Source organism: Ixodes scapularis, unplaced genomic scaffold (genome assembly GCF_016920785.2).
Source record: "Ixodes scapularis isolate PalLabHiFi unplaced genomic scaffold, ASM1692078v2 PGA_scaffold8__174_contigs__length_109621045, whole genome shotgun sequence".
In the NCBI taxonomy this organism is placed as follows: domain Eukaryota; kingdom Metazoa; phylum Arthropoda; class Arachnida; order Ixodida; family Ixodidae; genus Ixodes; species Ixodes scapularis.
The window spans coordinates 99,723,705-99,743,668 of record NW_024609883.1 but is presented as its reverse complement, the minus strand read 5'-3'; the positions used below and the strand labels follow the sequence as shown (position 1 = coordinate 99,743,668).

Here is a 19,964-nt window from a genome sequence, read left to right as displayed (position 1 = left end):
GCTTCCAGCTTTGGCTTCGCTCGCACATAAGGTGAAACGAAGTATAGACCAATCTCAAGTCGGGAATTCCATGACACATCTGGCCTGATCTTATTAGCGATACCGTCAGTCAGTAATGCACATATTAAAGCTATAACGACGCGTCACGATATCACATAGCTTTCAAGACTCATCCTCTGAAGTAAAAGCAACTTTGGAAGACATTAAGAAATTTCCATATATTTAGTAGAAATCACTGATTAGATAATATAAAGAGATACAAACGGCATTTTGTTAAGCATATAAAATAATCCTAATATTTGTAATATAGGAAAAAGAAAGTCGAAATATTTGAGTTTACTTTATAATCAGCGTATTTAATTTTTTTTTTTCAGGACGACGATTTCCGTGATAGCTTTTCACGTATTAACGTAAAAATGCAACTGGCCCTCTTCATTGTTATTGTGACTTTTACGCATCTGTCTTGCGGTAAGCATTTACTGTATACGAATGATTTGCTACTTAGTGATATGAGCAATGCTCTAAGAAATCTGGAGAGTCCACTTTCCCGCGCAGCACTTGAAATATCAAATCACAAACACTGAACGTGACGTTCAATCGTGATCAGTGTGACAGCGCAGACGGTATTTTAGGTCTACTTATATTTTCAGCCTTGTCATTCATCAAGCCCCCCTCCGCACATTGTGTGACGTCCAATAACAACAGGGGTGTGATTGGTTCCGTTTCGAGGAGGAGAACTCCTCTTGCATTTATTGCTTAGCTTGACGAATCTATGTAAGTGATGGTAGCTTGGAAACAAATTACTCTGCGAGGCCGTTACAGATTGCAGCGAGTGGGTCTCCCGAGTGCTTTGCAGGGAAAGTATAGTCTCCTCAAATTTCTTAGAGTGTATAAAGAAGGAAGCAGCAGTCCAGGGAAGCTCACTAATAAGATTGATTATGTGGTACACTGTCAATCAATAACCCTCGGCAAGTATGTTTACTAAATTTGTATTTTTATCCGTGTGTTTTGTGATTGCAGGTTTTAGGGAATACAAAAATTTGTTTTAATTAATTTTGTAGAAACTTCAATATATGTTGGTTTCCAGAGCAGTGAAAATTACTCTTAAAGAATGTTTGAGATGCAACTAGATTTTAGTGTAACCTAGATATAATTGAGCTTCAAACACAGCTGCAACTTTCTAGATGCATCCAGTGACACAGTTACAGTTGCGCGCGCGTAGAAATACTTCTGCTACATCATAGTTACCCGTAAAATATAGTATATATAAGTGCCGACGATATATTGGTTTTCGGATTGTAGACCTACCTCTGTTTCCAAGGAAGGATAAATAGTAGTTAACTAAGGGAAACAATAAAATGACGGTCAGCTGCTATATTTTTAAAGCAGAATAGCATTTTAACAAATTCTAACTCAGATCTTGTGAATGTGTGAGGCGTGGGGTAGCACATATTTATTTATTTATTTATTTATTCATTTAGTTATGTATTTATTAATTTATTCATTTACGTATTTATTGATTTATTCATTTACGTATTTATTTATTTATTTATTTAGTTATTTATCTATTTATTTCAAATACCCTACAGCGCCCGCAAGGGCGCTGTGGGTATCTGAAGGTTAGCAGCGTTGGGCATCTGCCAAGCACCTGCTCTGCCAACAACATGCCAAGCGCTTGCGCGTGTTGACACGTGATTAGTCACCCCACACGACGCTCCGTCGCTTCATGCTGTACATTGTCCAGCGTGTCGTCGCTAGAAAAAAGACGTAGAAGGGCCCAGAGGCGACGCTTTTTAAAGACGCGGCGGCACGCACCGGGTAGGCGGATGTTGATCGTGAGCGCCGGCTGTCTTCCTCATAAAATACAGTTTTGCGCATGGCGGTTTTATCACTATATTCAGATAAAAATTAAACATCTTTTTTTTTTTTATTAAAGAAATATCGGAATGTCTAATATGCGTTCTTTTAAGCCTTGACTCTGATTGAATGTCTCAAGGACGTGCTTCGCGATAGTTAAGTTCAGGGGGCTGCAGGTCACATCAAGGAAACCCGTCGGTGACATTAACACAGCATGTTCATCAACCAGCGGTCAGCTTGATGGTCGTTCGCTGTGTTTCCTCACAATGTTGTTATATTTTGCGAACATCAGCACAATATTGATAAGAGATACGATGATTTGTTTGAGTGACAACACAAAAAAGAGAAGCAATTTGTGCCTGACAACGCCTGTCGCCCGGATTGGTGGCTGAGCCAATTTTGGAGCGGTAACATACCGACACAGGTAACTCAAATTGAAGTGCTTCCCGACAGTAGGATTTGTTTTTGCGTAGGAATTTGCCTAAATGGAAACTTGGGGGACAATATTTAACGGTAATTAAGCTTTATGTGGAGCTGAAATAATTAGTTTTTTTTACACGCAACTTTGGAAGACAAAACCTAAACATTTCTTAGCTAAGTAATTAACTAGAAATAAAAGTAGAACTGTAGGCGGTCATCCGACGACATCATGGCTTAATGCAAAACTTAAATACCCAGTCACTGGTTAAAATACATAAAATGAAATAAAAATATTATTAAAAAGACTAGCGATGACAAATGATTTCTTATGATAGGAGCGGGATCATGTGGCCATTAGTTCCGACACCTAAAGATAATCAATTCTTAATAACAAAGCACGCAAAAAAGGCAAACACAAAAAAAATTGCAATAGTAGGCTCATTGGTAGCTTAGCCCTATATTGCCGTAAAAAATCTTAGTTAAGCATTGAATTAGAAACCTTCTTTTTGTGTGAGGCTTGTCAAAATATTGGGGGCTGGACAAACGCAAAAATCTGAGTCAAGTTATTTTTTTGAACACTTATTGTTCATGTAGCACGGCGAAATAGCCCAAGCGTGCACTTTTTGTGGAAGACTCACACTGTCATGGACGACGGTCATTCCGCAGCAATCTCTGGCGAAAGCGAAAATAGCTCGTAAAAGCACATTCCTGTGGCGAGCGCACGCTGACGAAAGTAAACAAATTAACATTTCGGTGTGTTCCCGGATTGTCTACACAGGGTGACGTCGCCTTTGTTACCCGACTGAAAACAATTTAGCGAACAGATCTGCTGCCAGGCGAACACAGCAACACGTTTCTCGCCAGTTACTCCTACCGAAATCCGAGAGGATTGGCGGAAACATATTGTGTTTGTATCGAGAAAGAAGGCTGTTCCTTTGGTTTGTTTTTAGTGTAAGGGCGCTCTAAGGAGCATGAGTAGTCACGCCCGTGCTTAAAGGAACTGGATATAGATGATGGTAGTGAACAACGAAATCAAAATATTTTGACTGCGTGCCTATTTCTCATCAAGGTGATAGCGGGTACCAACCTTGACGGATTGAATTCCGAGACTGCTACTGGCTGCAGTGTGGTTTTTGTAATCTATTTGTGACAACAAGTTTGGGTATCACCGCCTTGTGGAGTTTGTGACAACCCAGAGTTAGGACAATTCAACTTCCCCTGTTCGTGCAAGCAAGTGCAATTCCAAGTTTCTATATACTTTGAGAATTAAAGCATAACAGCGTGGGTACCATGTGCACTACCCAAATTGAGGAAAACAAAAACTCCCCTGGCGAGCGACTCACCGCGAATCGTCGCGTGCTTGGGGGATTCGGCAACGTTCGCGGCCGCCACGGGGGCGATCGGGGTTCGAACTTCAAGCCTCCCTTGGATATGTTCTTTCTTTGATCAGTCTTTCCTATACTGAAACGATCCGATCCATTCTCGGCTGCCACCATGTGTTCTGGGTTTGAGCTTACCTGAACGTACTTCGTGTATGAAAGCAGTGAACGTGCAGTGTATAAATCCAAAGGTCATTCGCAGAGTCAAGACACCCGTCTTTTTTTTGTCCGACGAATGATGCAGCGGAACATTTATTTATTTGCTTGGTAGGTAAATTTCGTCTTATTGAACAATCCTTGTCAGCTCTACATTCGCCTACTCTTTATAATCATGGCAATATTCCTCATTTTGATGTGTACAGCACATTCTTTTCAAACCTTGACAACCGCGACTGAGTGTATTATACATCCTCACAAAATAATCCCTTTCCAGTTGGTTTCGGGAATGGAAAATTGGGGCCATTCCCTCAAAGGAAATGGATTCCTTTGGACAAAACACAGGAGTTTCATAAATGCAGTTTTATTTTTACTAAGATTGGCGCATACCATTTGGCAACCCGTTCAAATTCCTAATGGATTTCATTAGTAGTGGTGAGGTGCGTTATTAAATATGTAGTGTTTTTTAAGGATTAATTATAAAACGTGACAAAATATTGTTTCATAATATCTATAATGTTATACGAAATATACGAAAAATGACCCCACCTTCAAATATTGGTCAAATAAAATATCGTTACCTAAATCTACGCACCTCCCGTTTTTTTTTAGATATAGAGGTGTATATTTAAAGTATTTAGGCATTAGTATAAATTGTTGCATCGAAAAGGCGGATTGGTGTATGGGGAACATCCTGCCTGAATGCGTTATGGTGGGAGAAAACCAACCAAATGAAATAAATTGATTGAATTTTTCCAGTTAAAATGTTGTCTCTGAATAAACCTTACAACGTATTCGTTCCAGAGCTACAATCGGAACCCAGCCTGGATATCTCCGGAGAGATGAACAAGTTGCCACAAGTTTGTCAAGAAAAACTAAGGAAACAAATGCAGGATAAATGTCATGAAAATCCATACCAGCCCCTGGTAAGCAACTCATCAGTCTGGGATATATGACTGTTACATGCAGCATTTCTAGATCGACTCATTTGGCAAGGTTTCAACGAGATATACTGTATTCTGCCTCTCCTTCAACGACATTCTTCACCAGGAAGTTCACATTAGTCACCCGTTCATTAAAACACCACTTTTTTTTTTTTTTTTTTTGCATACTGCGGCGCGTCTTTGCAACCACAGCTCCGAGTGTAACCTCAACGTGCAAAAGCGGTTGTGGTTCAATTAGCTGGCGACTAAACTTGAAAGGAGTAGGGGTTCAGCCGCTGCATGCGAGCGTCGATGCTGGTCAACTGAGCAAGATTTGTGCCCTTACCATAAAAATTAAATAATATATCTACAATGACTTGACCTGATAAGTGACGGATTATTCTTAAAAATTACTTGCCGTCATAAATCATTACCTTTTAGCTTTCTTACCTTACCAAACAATCATGCCGGGACAGGCAAGATATACGAGTTTGAAAGTGGAACTCCGCCTATGTCGTTATAATCTTTGATTTGACTGAAAACAGCCAGACCGCACCAATAAACCTCTTGCGATAAACTGTTAGCCAATAAATTTAATGGAAATAGCATTTCGTGCGCAGACATTGCATTTTAAAGTAACCATGAAATGACGTTTTTACTTTTGCCAAGTAACTTTTACATTAAACATTCAATGTTCACTGAACGCCGAGCAGGCATCCATTTTCGTTTCGGTGTATTAACTTATACATAAAAAGTTATTGAAAAATTGAGTTTTTCTTTCTCTCCAACTCAGCGAAAAATCACAGAGTTATTATATGTACGCTAGAGGTTCAAGTGGCGCTAGTGTGCTGCTGCAAATTGAAGCAGACAGCAACCAGTCGGAAATTGACTTCCGGTAATGCATTTCTATGGGAGAAAGCAAGTGCATTTTCTCGCTGCGCTCGATTATAAGAGCAAATATCACGAATATTTCGTACGTACTGGCACACTGGAACATTTCTGAGTCACGCAGACGAAATAATTGGTCGGGTACGGCGTTTTTATTTGAAATTCGTGGCATGAAAAACCGTCCTAAAACCGCTTCGTACAAGTGTTTATGTGCACTGTCGGACACTGTTAGCGCGAACACGGCATCGGCGCTTTCCACGACGGGGGATATACGTGTCAAACGAACGAAGGACATGTGGAAAACCAAGAGAGACGGCAAGAATTACGCAGTGACACTGGATAAGTAACTCCTTGTGCATGCAGGCGATCAAAATAAATTGAAAGCCGCGTAATATAGTCCGATTTGCAATACATAAGTACTGCTTTATTCTTTCTGCTCATGAATATGTGCAAAGATGCATGTTCTGGGTTCAAATCATCAACCGCACGCTCCAAATCTTTGCAAATAGGGAGAAGTCAGAGAACAGGTGCCCGATAAAAACTGCCCGACATAGGAAATAATAAAAAGGCACACCTTTCGTAGTCCACGTACTTTATTTCTTATATTCGAATGTTTTGTAACCGTCGTGAAGATGCACGACGGAGTCATTTTCATAGAGTGACAGGACGGGCATATTAGCAATATATAAGCGCCACCGCAATGCTAGCGAACCTTGAACACACTCTACATACTTTTCGATCGTTAGTTTGCTTAGGATCATATCGTTCGTTTTCAGATACATGCCATGGAACATAGGTTTGGGCCTTAAATATAGCGAAGCTTAACATCGTTCAGTGGTAAAGAAAAATGCTGTAATTAAAGCAATTACACTTTTACAAAATTAATAAATGTACATACTATCCGGTACGACCGAAATAATAAAAGTAATTCATGTTATTTTCCGGCGAAGAGACAAATTTCACGCGCGTTTTCCCATAGGAATGCACAGGAGCACCGCAAAAGTACACTCGTTGCTGTCTGCTTCAATTTGCTTCCCGGAAGTCGCACAGACACTAGTGCCAGTTGAACCTCTTGCGTGCAGTATAATAACTCTATGCGAAAAACAAGCCCCGGCGTAATTTGGACGGTCGTGACGTGCTCTGTCACCGGAACCGGAAGTTCTCTCGGCAGTGGGAGAATGGGAACGTTAGCGGTGAGCTGGTCGTGTGCCGGTAGATTTTGAACTAGGGTTTTACTGCGCTAATGGCGGAGATACCACCGAAATATTTTCTGAATCGGCGCCTCTCATCACCGCGATAGCCATGGACACATTGTAGCTGAGCGAAAGTCAATTAGATATGTTGCGCTACAGCGACAGCAAGGGACTGGTCCCATACGCCGGTTGGAAAGTGCGGCGACTCTTCCGACAAAGACTCCAGTTCTTTGTCGGAATCGGACGACAAGGAGTGGCGATTCCAATGTAGGGAATGTTCGGAGCATACACGGATGACCTTAGACTTGGGGTTCCTGAAACCGACGAGCCTGCACCAAGAGCTTCGACGTGGTTCCTCAAGTGGCAAGCGGTGAAACTGCAGCCGTTTCTTTTTAAGCTCCGGACTGCTCAAACTGCAATTCGCGCTCTTGCAACAAGCGCGTTAGCTACGACATCGTCCGTTGTGACTGGAGCGACCGGAACAATTGCTCTGCGCCGCGCGTACGCACTCCTGCAACCACTGCAACAAGCACAGCAGGTCGTCAGCACGACAGCCGCTTCTCCGTCGCCGTCAGCCGTTTCCGCGGTATCGCTAAAAAGAAGCGGACGCGCTGTCACTCACTGGCGGAGCAGAAAATGCACAAAGTTTTCTTAGGGCTTAAGCTTTATTAATTTTTATTTTGTCAGGATAGACTCGCAGGGCAGAGTGGATGAGAAAAGACAAGAAAAAGATGCGGTACGCCGCCTTGGACGATCACGACTTTAAGACACAACTTCAATGGTAGTACAAATTTCGCCACACGCCTTTTCTACGATTGCAAATGCGATGTAATCTTGGCAGACATATAGCAACGTAGAAATATAATTTCGTATTCGCATAGACGTCGCGATCGTTCAAGGAATGCTAACACTAATAATGTTTCTCGGGTAATGAAAACGCGTCAAAATTCGCATCTTTCATACACGCCATTAAACACAGTACGCGCCAGCAATACTTTGAACTTGAGCAGATGCATGGAATGCGCAAAATAAGAAATCCGGGTGATGGTCGAGGAGACAAATGCTAAGGAAGCACGACTGTAGTCGAAGTAAACAAAGACGATGGCACGAGCGTTTCTGTTGTCTTGAGGGTTCCGCCACAACATCGCCGCACGAGTATATGAATCTCCCCTTTTAGGACGTGCTGGGTTCTCATCGCGACACACGATGAAAATTCAGTCAAGCAGAGCGCTCTACGTGGAACGATGAGCTTCCACCACGATGACCACGTCAACGATCACCACCGACGCCATGTTTTTTTCTGCAGAGAGCAACGAACAGCGCAGGCGCAGTCGTATTTTCCTCTTGCTTCGTTTACCACACGATATATGATGCATGGCTCCGAACATTATTAGTGTGTCCACATGTCTGTCTGTCTCAAGATGAAAACATCCATTATCGCCCTCAATGCGCCAGCGCGTGACTCTCTCACGCACTCGGTGCGTGACTTGGGCGGTAAAGTGCATTAGCCAAAGCTACGTGCTCGAGCTGAGTGACACCGGATTGCGCGCACTTCAATGTGTATTAAAAAAAAAACGACTGGGCGGAAAAATGGCTGAGATGTCACCACTCAAGCAGAAGCGCGCGTGTCTATGAAGGCACTCTAAACATTATAAAATTGGGCGATTTCCGTCACATCACTAATTATTAAACACAATGTGCATCGGAATATTCTTTAACAAAACTTTGACGAAACATTCGCCGGCTATTTGTTGTTTATTATCGTGGTTCTGGTGAGGTAAGCTCTTATTCAATAGACGACGTGGATTTTGCTGATGTGCCGTGGCACCGCGCATGTATCGCAGTGAAAAGGCAGAGAGCTTTCGAAGGAAAGAAGGTATGAAACAGTTCCTTTTTCTTTTTAAGGTTTTATAGCATAATTTTTTATTCTTGGCTTTCTATGCGCACGAACAGTGTCAGAAAAGTGATCTTTCCACCTTAGTTTTATAAAAACGCTTAAAAAATGTCCTCCTTGGCGGTAGTTAGTGTGAGTTACGCGAAGATGCTTCCATGCGAGCTCTATGCCAAGAAGACTAGTGTCACATGAAAGTGTCCTGTGCTCGGAATAGGCGCTTTCCAGCATCGTGCTGAGAGTTCAGTACCCTTGTGCATTTGGAACAGCTTCAAGATCTTCAATCGTAGACCCAAACCGTCTCTGTACCGCAAGCTCTGCCGAAAACGGAGAGCTAATGAACTCGAGAAGGACAAAGTGCACATTCAAACACAAGTCGAAATTTTAACGCAGTCACATCTGTTGCTTGCAATGGTCTGAGTGCTTTAAAAAAATACTTTAGTAGGATGGTATGAGCGATCGGCTTTTGGCAGTAGAAGCCGTAAAAGTCAGCTCGAACTACTGTTTGCGTTCCAGCCACGCGGCCGATCTGTCGAAAGCGACAAGTGAATTGTTTGAACGAAGTTAAAGTTTGACTTCAGACTTGCCTTTCGACACACTGCCGTTCGTGTTTATTCTGAGGAAGTACGTCTCGAGCGCCAATCTTCAAGCAACTATTTTTTTTTTTTTTTTTTGGATTGAAGATGATTGCATGGTATGTTTTGTCCAATGGTTAACGTGCAATTTTCTCTCGCAAAAAAACGTAATGAAAACGTTTAGTTATATTCTATCGCTGAGAAATAGTAAATAAAACAAAAACAAAATTAAAACCATAAAAATATAGATGTTAAAGGAGGCGCGCCACTTCACCGCTAACGGACGCTGTAAAAACAAAAAGAAGAAACTAATAAAAAAATACACAATATTTCATCCTTTCCTCGTATAAGCTAGTGAACGAGTGTTAGAACGCGTCGCATTCTGCTCCTACAATAATAAAAAAAAAAAAAAGAGATATGAGCACAACTTTGTTTTGGTAATTTTATATTTTTGTGATATTTCAATTTTACAATGCAATCTTGTACATTACGCATTATTGTATTTTCAATCAACTATTCTTTGTTTCAAGATGAATACTGTATTTGTGCATTTTATACGCGTCTTTGCACCGTGATGATGTTTGGTTTGGTGGTTGCGAAGTTATTTTAATTTTGATTTTAGCTCGATCTTCATGAACACTAACTTCCCGGCACTAGGGGTACTGGAAAACGGTTAATTCATTTCATGTGCACTATATCAATGTTTACGAGATTCAAGGTCCAAATATGTCAGGTCATAGCCCAGCACGCGGGTCTTCGTTGCTTCGGAAGATGAGCAGTGTTGGCGCCAAACGCACGAACGCTGAAAATGGCAGCGACAATAAGCGTTTTTATGGAATGGTCTGTAGACGTTTTGCTTAATTACGCAAGCACCAAGGTGCATGTGCGTGTAATAAGTGTACTTGCACGTACGTATTGAAAATTTTCATTCGTATGAGAAATTTCTGTGTCCAATAAACACATATGAATAATACATTATATATAAGAACATAAAAGAACCATATTAAAAACTTGGGAGAAGTTCCTTATGAGTTCTTTATATGTTTCATATATGTTCTTATATATCTTATATAAATCTTCTATAGTTCTTATATTGTTCTTATATGCTCGTATTTATCTCGTATGGTTCACATCTGTTTATTGGACCCATGAAATTTCTCATACTAATGGCTCTTTCCCCAGGAGTGATAGCGTTTGCAACAGTAACTTTTATAAAAGACCCCCCCCCCCCCCCCCCCTCTTAAAAAAAAGGAAAAAACATAGCACGTGAATTTAGGGAAGGAAACCGTCTGCTGCACTATTATATTCATATTCCAAGCACCTCCTGTGGTGCTTGGGGAATCAGTAAAAAAAAATAATTGCGAGCCTTTTCGACTTTTTTTTTTTTTTTTTTGTACAGCGTAATTGCTTCATTGCGATAGAAGTGAACGTATGTATCCTCGCGGATAACATCAGCTGAAACACCCGATCGGGCGTTTTTTTGCGTCTGAGGTCCCCGCAAGCTTTGCTATCTCAAAGTTTGTCAAATAATTTGAAGTATGGGACCAGAACTTCGCATTGCATTTCCATATGGAACTACAAATCTCTCAAAAACTGGCCGGTACGCCAAAGAAGCACGAAGGTCTGTTTCAGCCAATATTGTACGCGACAGTACGCCAGCGATTCCAAGACACTAGCGAGCCAGAGCTTGAGCGTACCGAGTTGTAAAAAAAGTGTTCTCAAAATCACAATTGATTTTTTGGTTCATAGTTCAGCACATAGCGGAACGTTATACTTAGTGCGAATTGAGAGCATTATCAACTTCAGATAGCACGAACGCCCTGTTTGCTGTGTGCATGTGCGATCAAAAGCGTCGCTGTGGTCGGCCTTCCAGGACTGTCCGAATGCAAACTATGACGTCAGCAAAGGATTTCTCATAGACGAAATAAACAAAAATGTAAGAACTTGAATTTTGACGGTGTTGGCAGTGTCGGTTTCCGAGCGCTCTGATCTCAAGCTTCCACCATGCTCATTACAAGCGCCATCGAACTTGTTATTCGCAAGGTAATGACGTCACGAGGTGGAACGATGGGATGGCGCCACCAAAACATCTCGCCGTTAATAGCCGGGGTCACTCCGGCAGCTGTGCATTATTCGCCGTCATAACCGACCTTCAGTTTTTATTTCTGTGGAGGCTCGTCAAAGCCCGCTTCAATGGCTCGGTATCTCGAGAGGAGGTCGACAATGGCGGCTCAATCTGGCGCGTGTTTAACGCGTCTATAGACCCCTTTCATAGCAAACGCCACCAGGTGGTGCTGGAGTCTTAGACGTCCCAGAGAACTTCCGGTTTTTAAAAAGAAAGAGCAAAGCCCACCTTAATATCCATGTCAGACGGGCACGATGACATTCAACCAAAATGACATTACAGCTCGGCCAATCCGCGTGTCTAATACGACACGCTCCGCGTGCACCCGCCACGTGCAGAACCAGTATCACGAGCTGATTCGCCGAACGGCGAATGACATTCGATCAAAATGACATTTACTGGTTAGAAAATTTTATTTACTACAGTGGTGTCATGCCTAGAACAAAACTTCCCGTCTGACAAGACTATAATACCACTGTTTAAATTGTCGATGAAACCTCTAACCACCGATTCTCCAAGTGAACGCCAAAAGAACGAAGAAGCGCGAGATCTCTTAAAACTTTTCAAATATCCTTGTAAACCAACTTTTCTCCTCCAAGACGTTAAATTGCACAGCCGAAGTTCCTCGTTAAATTTCCAACTTTGTTGTTCGTGTAGCGCTTATTCTTTCTAGCACTGGTGACATATGTAAACTCGACAGGCTTGCAAAGACGTACCGACCAGAAGTCGCTGACGCAGGCGGAAACAGATTCGAATGCGAGTCACAGCGAGATCTGTGCTTCTAATGTAGCATGGCAGTGGGCGCGTTCAGTAGCACCTCCCTTGCCCCCGAACGGAGCGACTCGAGTCGGAGTCATCGAAGCGCCTTCTGAACGAAAAAAAAAAAAAAAAAAAAGAACCCGCGGCTTCAAATTTGCTTCTACGCAATTTCCGCTTCCTCCCCTGTGCCAGACGGTCTCCGAATAAACTGGAAGCAGACGATGTTGAGCACGATCGCTTTTATTTGACGCCGGTATTGAAGAAGTCTTGACAAGGTGGTTGAAGAAAAAGCGAGTGACTGTACACATCAGCGCTGCTGTTCGAAGCGATGCAACGCGATTGAGCCCTTCGCTTAGCGGTACAAAGGCAGTTACTGATATAAAAAAAAACTGACAAAAACGTCGTCAGCACACGCAAAATATAGAGCTCGGCGAATCTACGCCGCCGGTTGCGATACTTTTATACGGCCATACGTTCGTTGTATCCTTCGTTACAAACTTCCTATAAAATGTATTCGTATACACACTAAAAGTTCGGCCGTGCTCGGCGATCAAAGTTTTGTCGGCCGAAACGAGCTTCAGCCAACGTGCACCCCGATTTAGTTACGCAAACAAAACATCAATCGGGGTGATGCTCTGCGTGAGTGTCCAACCAGCTACCGAATTCGCGTTCATACTCTGCCTTGCTCTGTTCAGCGCGGACATGACTATCGTTGATATTCACCGAGTTTCCGTGCAACGGCGATCAAGACACGGCGTGAAATGAACGTTTACGTTGTTTATTAGCATATTTAAACCAAACAAAATACGGTCCCATGCATTTTCAGAAAGAGCCTTACCTGAAAAAGAAATTCGAACGCGTTATTCGTCTTACCTTGATCACTTTTCATTAACAAAAGCGAGCAAACCGCACACCCGCGACAGAGCCGACGGAACTTATCCCGCCATATTTTTTTCCTCTTTTAGCGCCGGAAATCGTCACGACTCAGGAAATGACGTCATCTTTAGCTCTTTTGACTCTACGTGCACCGTCTCCGGACTCGGTGCTTCGGAGCTTGACTCCGAAGCCCCGGAGTTACGTGCACCGGAAGTGACTTTTGTCCGTCCAGTGGAAGGAGTCAGTGACTCCTTGACTCCGGGGCCGCCACTGAACGCGCCCAGTGAGTTCACGGAGAAGCATGGGCACACGGCATTTGAACCACGGCTATTGCTTTGACTCGTGTTTGCAGAGTGTATTTTGTATGATGTATGACAAATGTGACCCCGGCATAATAGACGGGAGGAAGGTGGACGTGGTCCTACCTGTTGGCCGGCCATGCACTTTGCTTGTTGCCGGAAACGTCAAGTTTGGATAGATGGCAAAACTAAGGAAAGACTAGGAAGAACGAAGTTTCGATTTCGAAAGTGAACAGTATGTGGATACTGTAATTAACTAGAATGAACATGGGGGAACGAGTTAACATTATGCAATCAGAAAGCCACCGCACTCAGATAATGCTTTGAATTAGGTATTTCAAGAAATTGGCGGAGCTCCCCTTTAAGGGTGAAATGTATTGCCTCATCTATAAGACAACGCGAATAAATCACAGTTACTAAATTTATTGCATATACTTAGAGTAATGATTTTATAAGTACAAATTTCTAGAAATTTGAACAAAATTAATTAATTTTGTGATAAATAAATTTTCGGCTGTCAAACCGAGGCAGAATTAAATCTTATGAACATGAGACGAATACATTTTGAGATTCTATGTAACAAGTTACTGACGCTGGTAGAGGCACGCAGAACGTTAAACATAATCCTACCCTGGCATCAGCGAACTGCAAAACACGGCTTTTTTGTATGTGCTCGTACTGGTTGCTCTATATTTGGAAATATGAGGTCTCATATAAAAATGACTGGCAGTAAAAATATGTTGTACTTGCGTTTGAATACGTTTCGGAGGCTGTGGTTGATGAAGGATATTGTCCGACAGAATGACCCACTTTATTTTTCTACTTGCAATGAAACGCAGCCGGACCGCCACTTTTAACAATATATTAGTGTACGAACGTATAGCTCCATTAATTATGCCAGAAGCAAATTATAAAAAAAATATATATATTTCTTAGTAAGAAGCAGGTGTTTACGTCTCTTAAACATTTACAGCCGTTCCCCCCAATGAGAGCGTGCGAGCACCTAAAGAGCCGCTTTCCATTGGAAGGATGCTTGGAGCGCCACTCACGGCCGCCTACATGTTACATCGCATAGTGAAGTGCTGCCTGCTCCCTCCTTTTATCATGCGTACATCACGTCTTTCTGCGTTTTCACGCGGCCGTGTTTCTTGATCTGGCTTAGGAGTCAAGTACTGAAACCGGAAACCAAGGATTACCTCCCTTGGTTTCCGGCTTCGGGGGGGGGGGGGGGGGGGGGGGGGGTTGGTTGAATGGCGCCTTTCATACCAGACACATGAATAGTACCGTACCACAATCCTTACAAATTCGAGTAGAAAACAAACAAAAACGCCTCTATGACAAAAACAACCACAACAACAAAAGATGCTTTGTAAGTTTTTGAGCGAAATAAGCCATTCGCAAATTCAGCAAAGGATGTGGTGCCAGTAGCCGTGGCGTTTTTCCGACGCATCATACATTCGCACCATCAAATGTATACCTGCCATTGAGTTTAAACCCCGAAGAAATTAAATATCGGTTGAACGGTCTTTGAAGTTTTTCCACAACACCACACCACGCAAGCACATCAGAGGGATATTCATATGTCCACTAACATTCACTACAAACTCCACTGATCATTCTCTATTTCTTTCAGAGTCCGGGGAAGTGGCCGAATAATTCACTCATAAGATGAGGAATAGTTGTAAAGCAAAATTTTCCCGCTAAATTTAGAGTAAGCGTTTCCCACCACATTCAGCTTTAAAATGTTTATCGCTAAATTTAGTAGATAATTTTTTTTTTCATTACGTTTTGGTGAGAAATGAATCACACTAAGTTTAGCTGGAAAAGTTCCCCGCCAACATAATTTGAAGCTTTACCCGCTAAATTGAACTTCTGAGCCATGCATCGACTGTGTGAGACAATGGCGATCGCACATGACGACTCACTGGTATTACGTCCCTCTTGTACCGCCATACACATTCTCTAGCTCAGTTTTTTTCTCGCTATCGTCATAACATTAAAGATTGACTTTAGTGCTTTTGTGGCATAAAATCATATGAGTGTATTGTGGATGCAACTAAATTTCACAAGGACGATAGGTTTGTCTCAAAAAATTGCATCTAGCAAACTAGAGGTCGCAGGCGACATTGCTTTATTTATCCCCACGCACCTTTACGTTATCACCACGCAGTTTTGTTGACTGATGTTTCAGTAAGCGCCGTTTTTGCAGCTTGTAGAGGTAGACCTATCAAGGTGCAGATTTAAATGTGAAGAGAAGTACAACAACGGACGGACAAGAGGAACATTTGCCCGATATTTTTACCTGAGCGATGGGACCCCTTGCGGGGATAGTAAGGTGAGTATAATCAGAACTCCTGAGCGGTCACAGTGATAAAATCAACTGATTATACAAATGGGGACGAATTTAACATTGTACTTGACAAGATGACGTGGTGACGAAACAATAGATTGTACTCCCGCAAAGCTCCGAACAAAGAATTTGCCCTTCCAAACACCGGCACATATATGGACGCAACTCAATTTATCTGCATAAGTGTGCCAACCAACGTCATGCCATGACGCGCCGTCAGGTCACGTGGCTCACCGTTTTACGTAGCATATTAATGGGGAATTGTAGTAGACCGTTTCCGCAGCCCGCTAAGCACCCGGATAGCGCTCCGTAATCCGCCACAAGACCTTGAACTACGCAGAGAAGGCTGGCGGCGCGCATGCGCAGCTGCGGCGTTTTCTTCGGGGATACCGTAGCGGAGGAGAAAAACGATCTACTACAATTGCCTAATGTGACCATATATACTCCGTTAGTAACGTTACCTCTGTTATTGGTATTACATTCTTCCGTGACGTTAGATTTCGCCGCGATGTTACATCCGTCTCTGAACTGCCTGTGAATTTACATACCCCCAATGATGTTACTGTCGTTACACCTGTCTTTGACGTTATATCTGCTGATGACGTTACATCTACGCGGGACATACGCAGGCGGGCCAGGCTCAAACTGCACACGTGCGAATGTTCATACAACTTGTGACGTCACGTTAAAATGGCGGACCAGACAAGTGGCAAGTTAGTTTCGTATCGGTTTCACCGTATTTTAACGATTATAAAGATATATAAACAGATATTTAATGATTTAACCGCTGCTATAGGCTAAATTTTGGGCACCTTCTCCGAAAATATGTTTCCATAAAAACGCTCAAATTAACGGCGGAGCTGCCCTCTGAGGGTGGTCGTAGTGTAACGTTCGTAAGAGTAGGACACTAAATGACCAGCGGTTAGGGATACAAAACTTTCCGCTGGCGGAACGACGTTCCGGTTACCGGCCTGCCTCCCTCCCCAGTCCCGACTGCCTGGTCCCAGCGGCGAAACTCGCCAAACCACTTCCCTCCTCTCTCCGGCCCGGGGGACCCGGTCGCATGCACGGTGCACCTGTTCAGGAACCGGCGGGCCCCCAAAGCCGGAGCGGGTCTTCGCTGTGACGACGACCGGCTTTAGGGAAGGAGACCACACTAGCAAGTTTTAGTAGACCGTGTTTTCCCCTCCGCTAACCCTCCGCAACGAAGAAACCGCCACTGCGCCTGCGTGCCGATGTCCTTGGCTGTAGAGTTCCGGTTAGCGGAGGGGCTTAGCGGAGGGGGAAACACGGTCTACTAAAACTCGCTAAAAAGCGGCCCGCCACGTACAACCATCGGCAACTCACTTATTAGGGAGGTTTCGTAGACCGCGTTTCCCCCTCCGCTAAGCCGTCCGCAACGAAGAAGCCGCTGCTGCGCCTGCGCGCCGATGGCCTTGACTGTAGAGTTCCGGGTATCGTAGCGGGTTGCGGAGGGCGTTGCGGGACAGCGAAAACGATCTACGAAAACTCCCTCTTGAGGCGCTACCGCCGCTACTTAGGCTTTTGGTTGGCGTGTTTAGCCGTTGCTTTTATCTGTAGCCCGAGTAGCTTCGGTATAGCCTTTTGTTTATTTGTTTGTGAGGACTCCAAGGTTCGTTTTAGCGAGCAACTCGGTGCGCACTCGCGCGCATCGTGGTGTCAGATAGAAGCACTCTCCCTGCCAGGTTCGTCAGCAGGTGGCCAGCTATCGTCGTCTTCGATGTCATCACTAAACAACGGGTCTGCTGGAAAAAAAAAAAAAAAAAGAAAGAAGCCCGATCAGTTTGGAAAACGGCACACGACCTTGATGCGGGGATTCAAAATCAAATGCTTCATTTATCCCATACAAAGAAAGGAGGCAGAGATAAAAAAAAACGCACTATTTGTGGGTTGCCGATATACTTCCTGCATTAAATTATGAAAAGGATGATTACAGCCGAACCACAGTAAAGATGTAAGGTAAAACATGCAGGTCAACATAGCAATGAACTTCGCAGTTCTAAGTGCCATGTCGCACTCAAAAGGTAAACATGATAAAACTATCCAGATCAACAAAGCAGTCATTGTCAAGTGCAGTGTTGAATATGGAGCATTCACGCTCCGGTGAATGGGGAATGGTGGGCATGTAGACTACAACCACTACCTAGCTCCAATCACAAGTTTTTTTTTTTTTTTTAACTTTTGAGTGCGGCAAATTTTTTTCTTTTATATTTTCACAAACTTGATCTACCACCTAGACGAAGTTATGTGGTAAATTAGTGTCGTAACTTACAAACTCGCTTTTTACGCGCCCGAGGAAAAAATAAACAAATAAACACATATACAGCCCAGCACACGCGTGTTCGGATGGCGCGGCCCGCGCCGGAGAGCCCCAAAGCTTCGTGTTTGGGACTGATCCCCAGCGTGAAAGCGAGAAGCCTAGGTACAAGCACGGACAAGCACACGCACGGCGTGAGCCCCCCGAGTACTGTACGTCAATGGCAGCGCGGCGTATATAGCAATGCCGCTCCTATGACAATTTAGGCGTATAGAGACAAGTACGGACGGGTGCACGCACAGCGACGGCCTCCGCGGACAAAGTTAATCGACGCCTGCCGCGCACGTGTTCTACCGCTCATACAAACAACAACAAACAATCAGGGTATTTTGCCGCCGAAAGTTACTACCGCCGTTTTAGCGAACTAAACCACAACGGTATTGATTTTGGCGTACGCCATAACCACTACCGTAGTCGAAGCGGAGGGGTAGTGAGATCGGCGTCCTACACCGGCACCGAACGAGTTCACTCGCCTGCCAGTCGCTAGCTTTTGGGTATACGCATTAACTCTTGCTACATATGCTGAATATCTACCACGCCTACAGAATTAAAACGAAAGCAGCTTACCTTTTATCTTGAAACGGCTAGCGCAACAGAGGCAGGTGCCGCTTGGACGTTGGCATGGACCGCGCTGACGAGAACGACGATGACATGAAGTCCACATAGCGGCTGATTTCCAGTGTTGACGGGGCCTCGAGCGGCTATAGTTTCGGTTTTTGTCGACCGCGCCCCAAAAAATATTTGAGACGTCGATATCTTTAAAACTACGCACAATACCGAGAAAGAAATTACACCTTGTAATTGAGGGACGCTGACTGCGCTAAAAACAGTCATAATCCCAATATCGAAACTATAGGGACCGGAGTTGCCTTTTAAGGAATACTAATCTGAAGGTGTCAATGTTCACGTGTCTGACTTCTTGTCTTCTCAATGCAATCTCTCTAAACCTACAGCAGACGTTACATCTATATTTGGAGGGGCGATCGGTGACACGACTATGTTGGTGCGCTGAAACACGTGTAGAGAAACCTCGCATTCTAGAAGTTAGGCGCCCTGAGTTTTATCCCATTTCCTGCCCGTTTGGATCTGGACGAACATATATAACCCACACGCGGTCGTGTATCACTAGTGCGAAATACATGTCAAAGACCCCCGGCTTAAGGTGATACCTGCACTAGATATATCTTTTATCTACAGCGCGTAACAATGTTATCATACGCCAAAGAAAGACTAAATTCACGCTGTCTAAATTAACGTTCAATTATATTTTGTCTGTGATGTTACCACACATCCGTCATGGTATACATCTTTGTTCAAAACTGTCCCCGAACAAAAACACGCCGCCTACGTTAACGTTTGATGCCTAACGGCCTTAAAACAACGATATAATGTCACACAACGATATTATGTTGTGTATTTTGCATAGATTTTTGGACGTATTGGTACTTTGCCTGAAGTAAAAATAAAGACACATTTAGGTGTTCGGTGCCGGAATAAACACTTTCTTTTATATGTTTAAGCCTGAACAGTATTATCCGTATCCGACAGAAGTACGGTTTCTAATGCCGTGTTAAATTGTTTGCCGCAATACGCACATGCATGTTTCAAGCACACCCACAAGTGATTAAAAAAAAAAGAATAAACAACTATGCTAGTATAAACTTGTTGCAGGTCCACTGCATGTATTCCTAAGAGAATCGCTTAAGTAAAATTGTTTAATGACACATTGCTAAACGTTTCTTGTATTATCAACTGTTTTTATTTTTATAGGTATGCATAGATCAACATTGCATCGAGACATGTAACGTGCCCTTTGTGAAGGGATTGAGAGGGGGACAATAGGCCAGTCTACAAACTGGAAACTCCTGTCTTTAACGACAATCCACAATCTCAATAAATATAAAATAATCCTTGAAATCGAGATGTGCAGTATTA

General features: G+C 43.3%; 1 protein-coding gene across 1 annotated transcript; it reads left to right on the top strand.

Moving 5' to 3' along the window:
* Window positions 1–410: 410 nt before the first annotated feature.
* Window positions 411–19,871, top strand: LOC120851139. Its single transcript, XM_040223714.2, has 4 exons — window positions 411–468; window positions 4,617–4,738; window positions 15,551–15,676; window positions 19,800–19,871. The coding sequence occupies exons 1-4, from the start codon at window positions 417–419 to the stop codon at window positions 19,869–19,871; spliced, it is 372 nt and encodes a 123-aa protein (XP_040079648.1). The 5' UTR covers window positions 411–416.
* The last annotated feature ends 93 nt before the right edge of the window (window positions 19,872–19,964 follow it).

Excerpts from the sequence above, each read along its gene's own strand:
- LOC120851139 (XM_040223714.2), top strand. The coding sequence starts at position 417 with ATGCAACTGGCCCTCTTCATTGTTATTGTGACTTTTACGCATCTGTCT. Across the intron at positions 4,739-15,550 it reads AAAATCCATACCAGCCCCTG|CTTGTAGAGGTAGACCTATC; the intron begins GTAAGCAACTCA and ends CCGTTTTTGCAG. Across the intron at positions 15,677-19,799 it reads CCCCTTGCGGGGATAGTAAG|GTATGCATAGATCAACATTG; the intron begins GTGAGTATAATC and ends TTATTTTTATAG.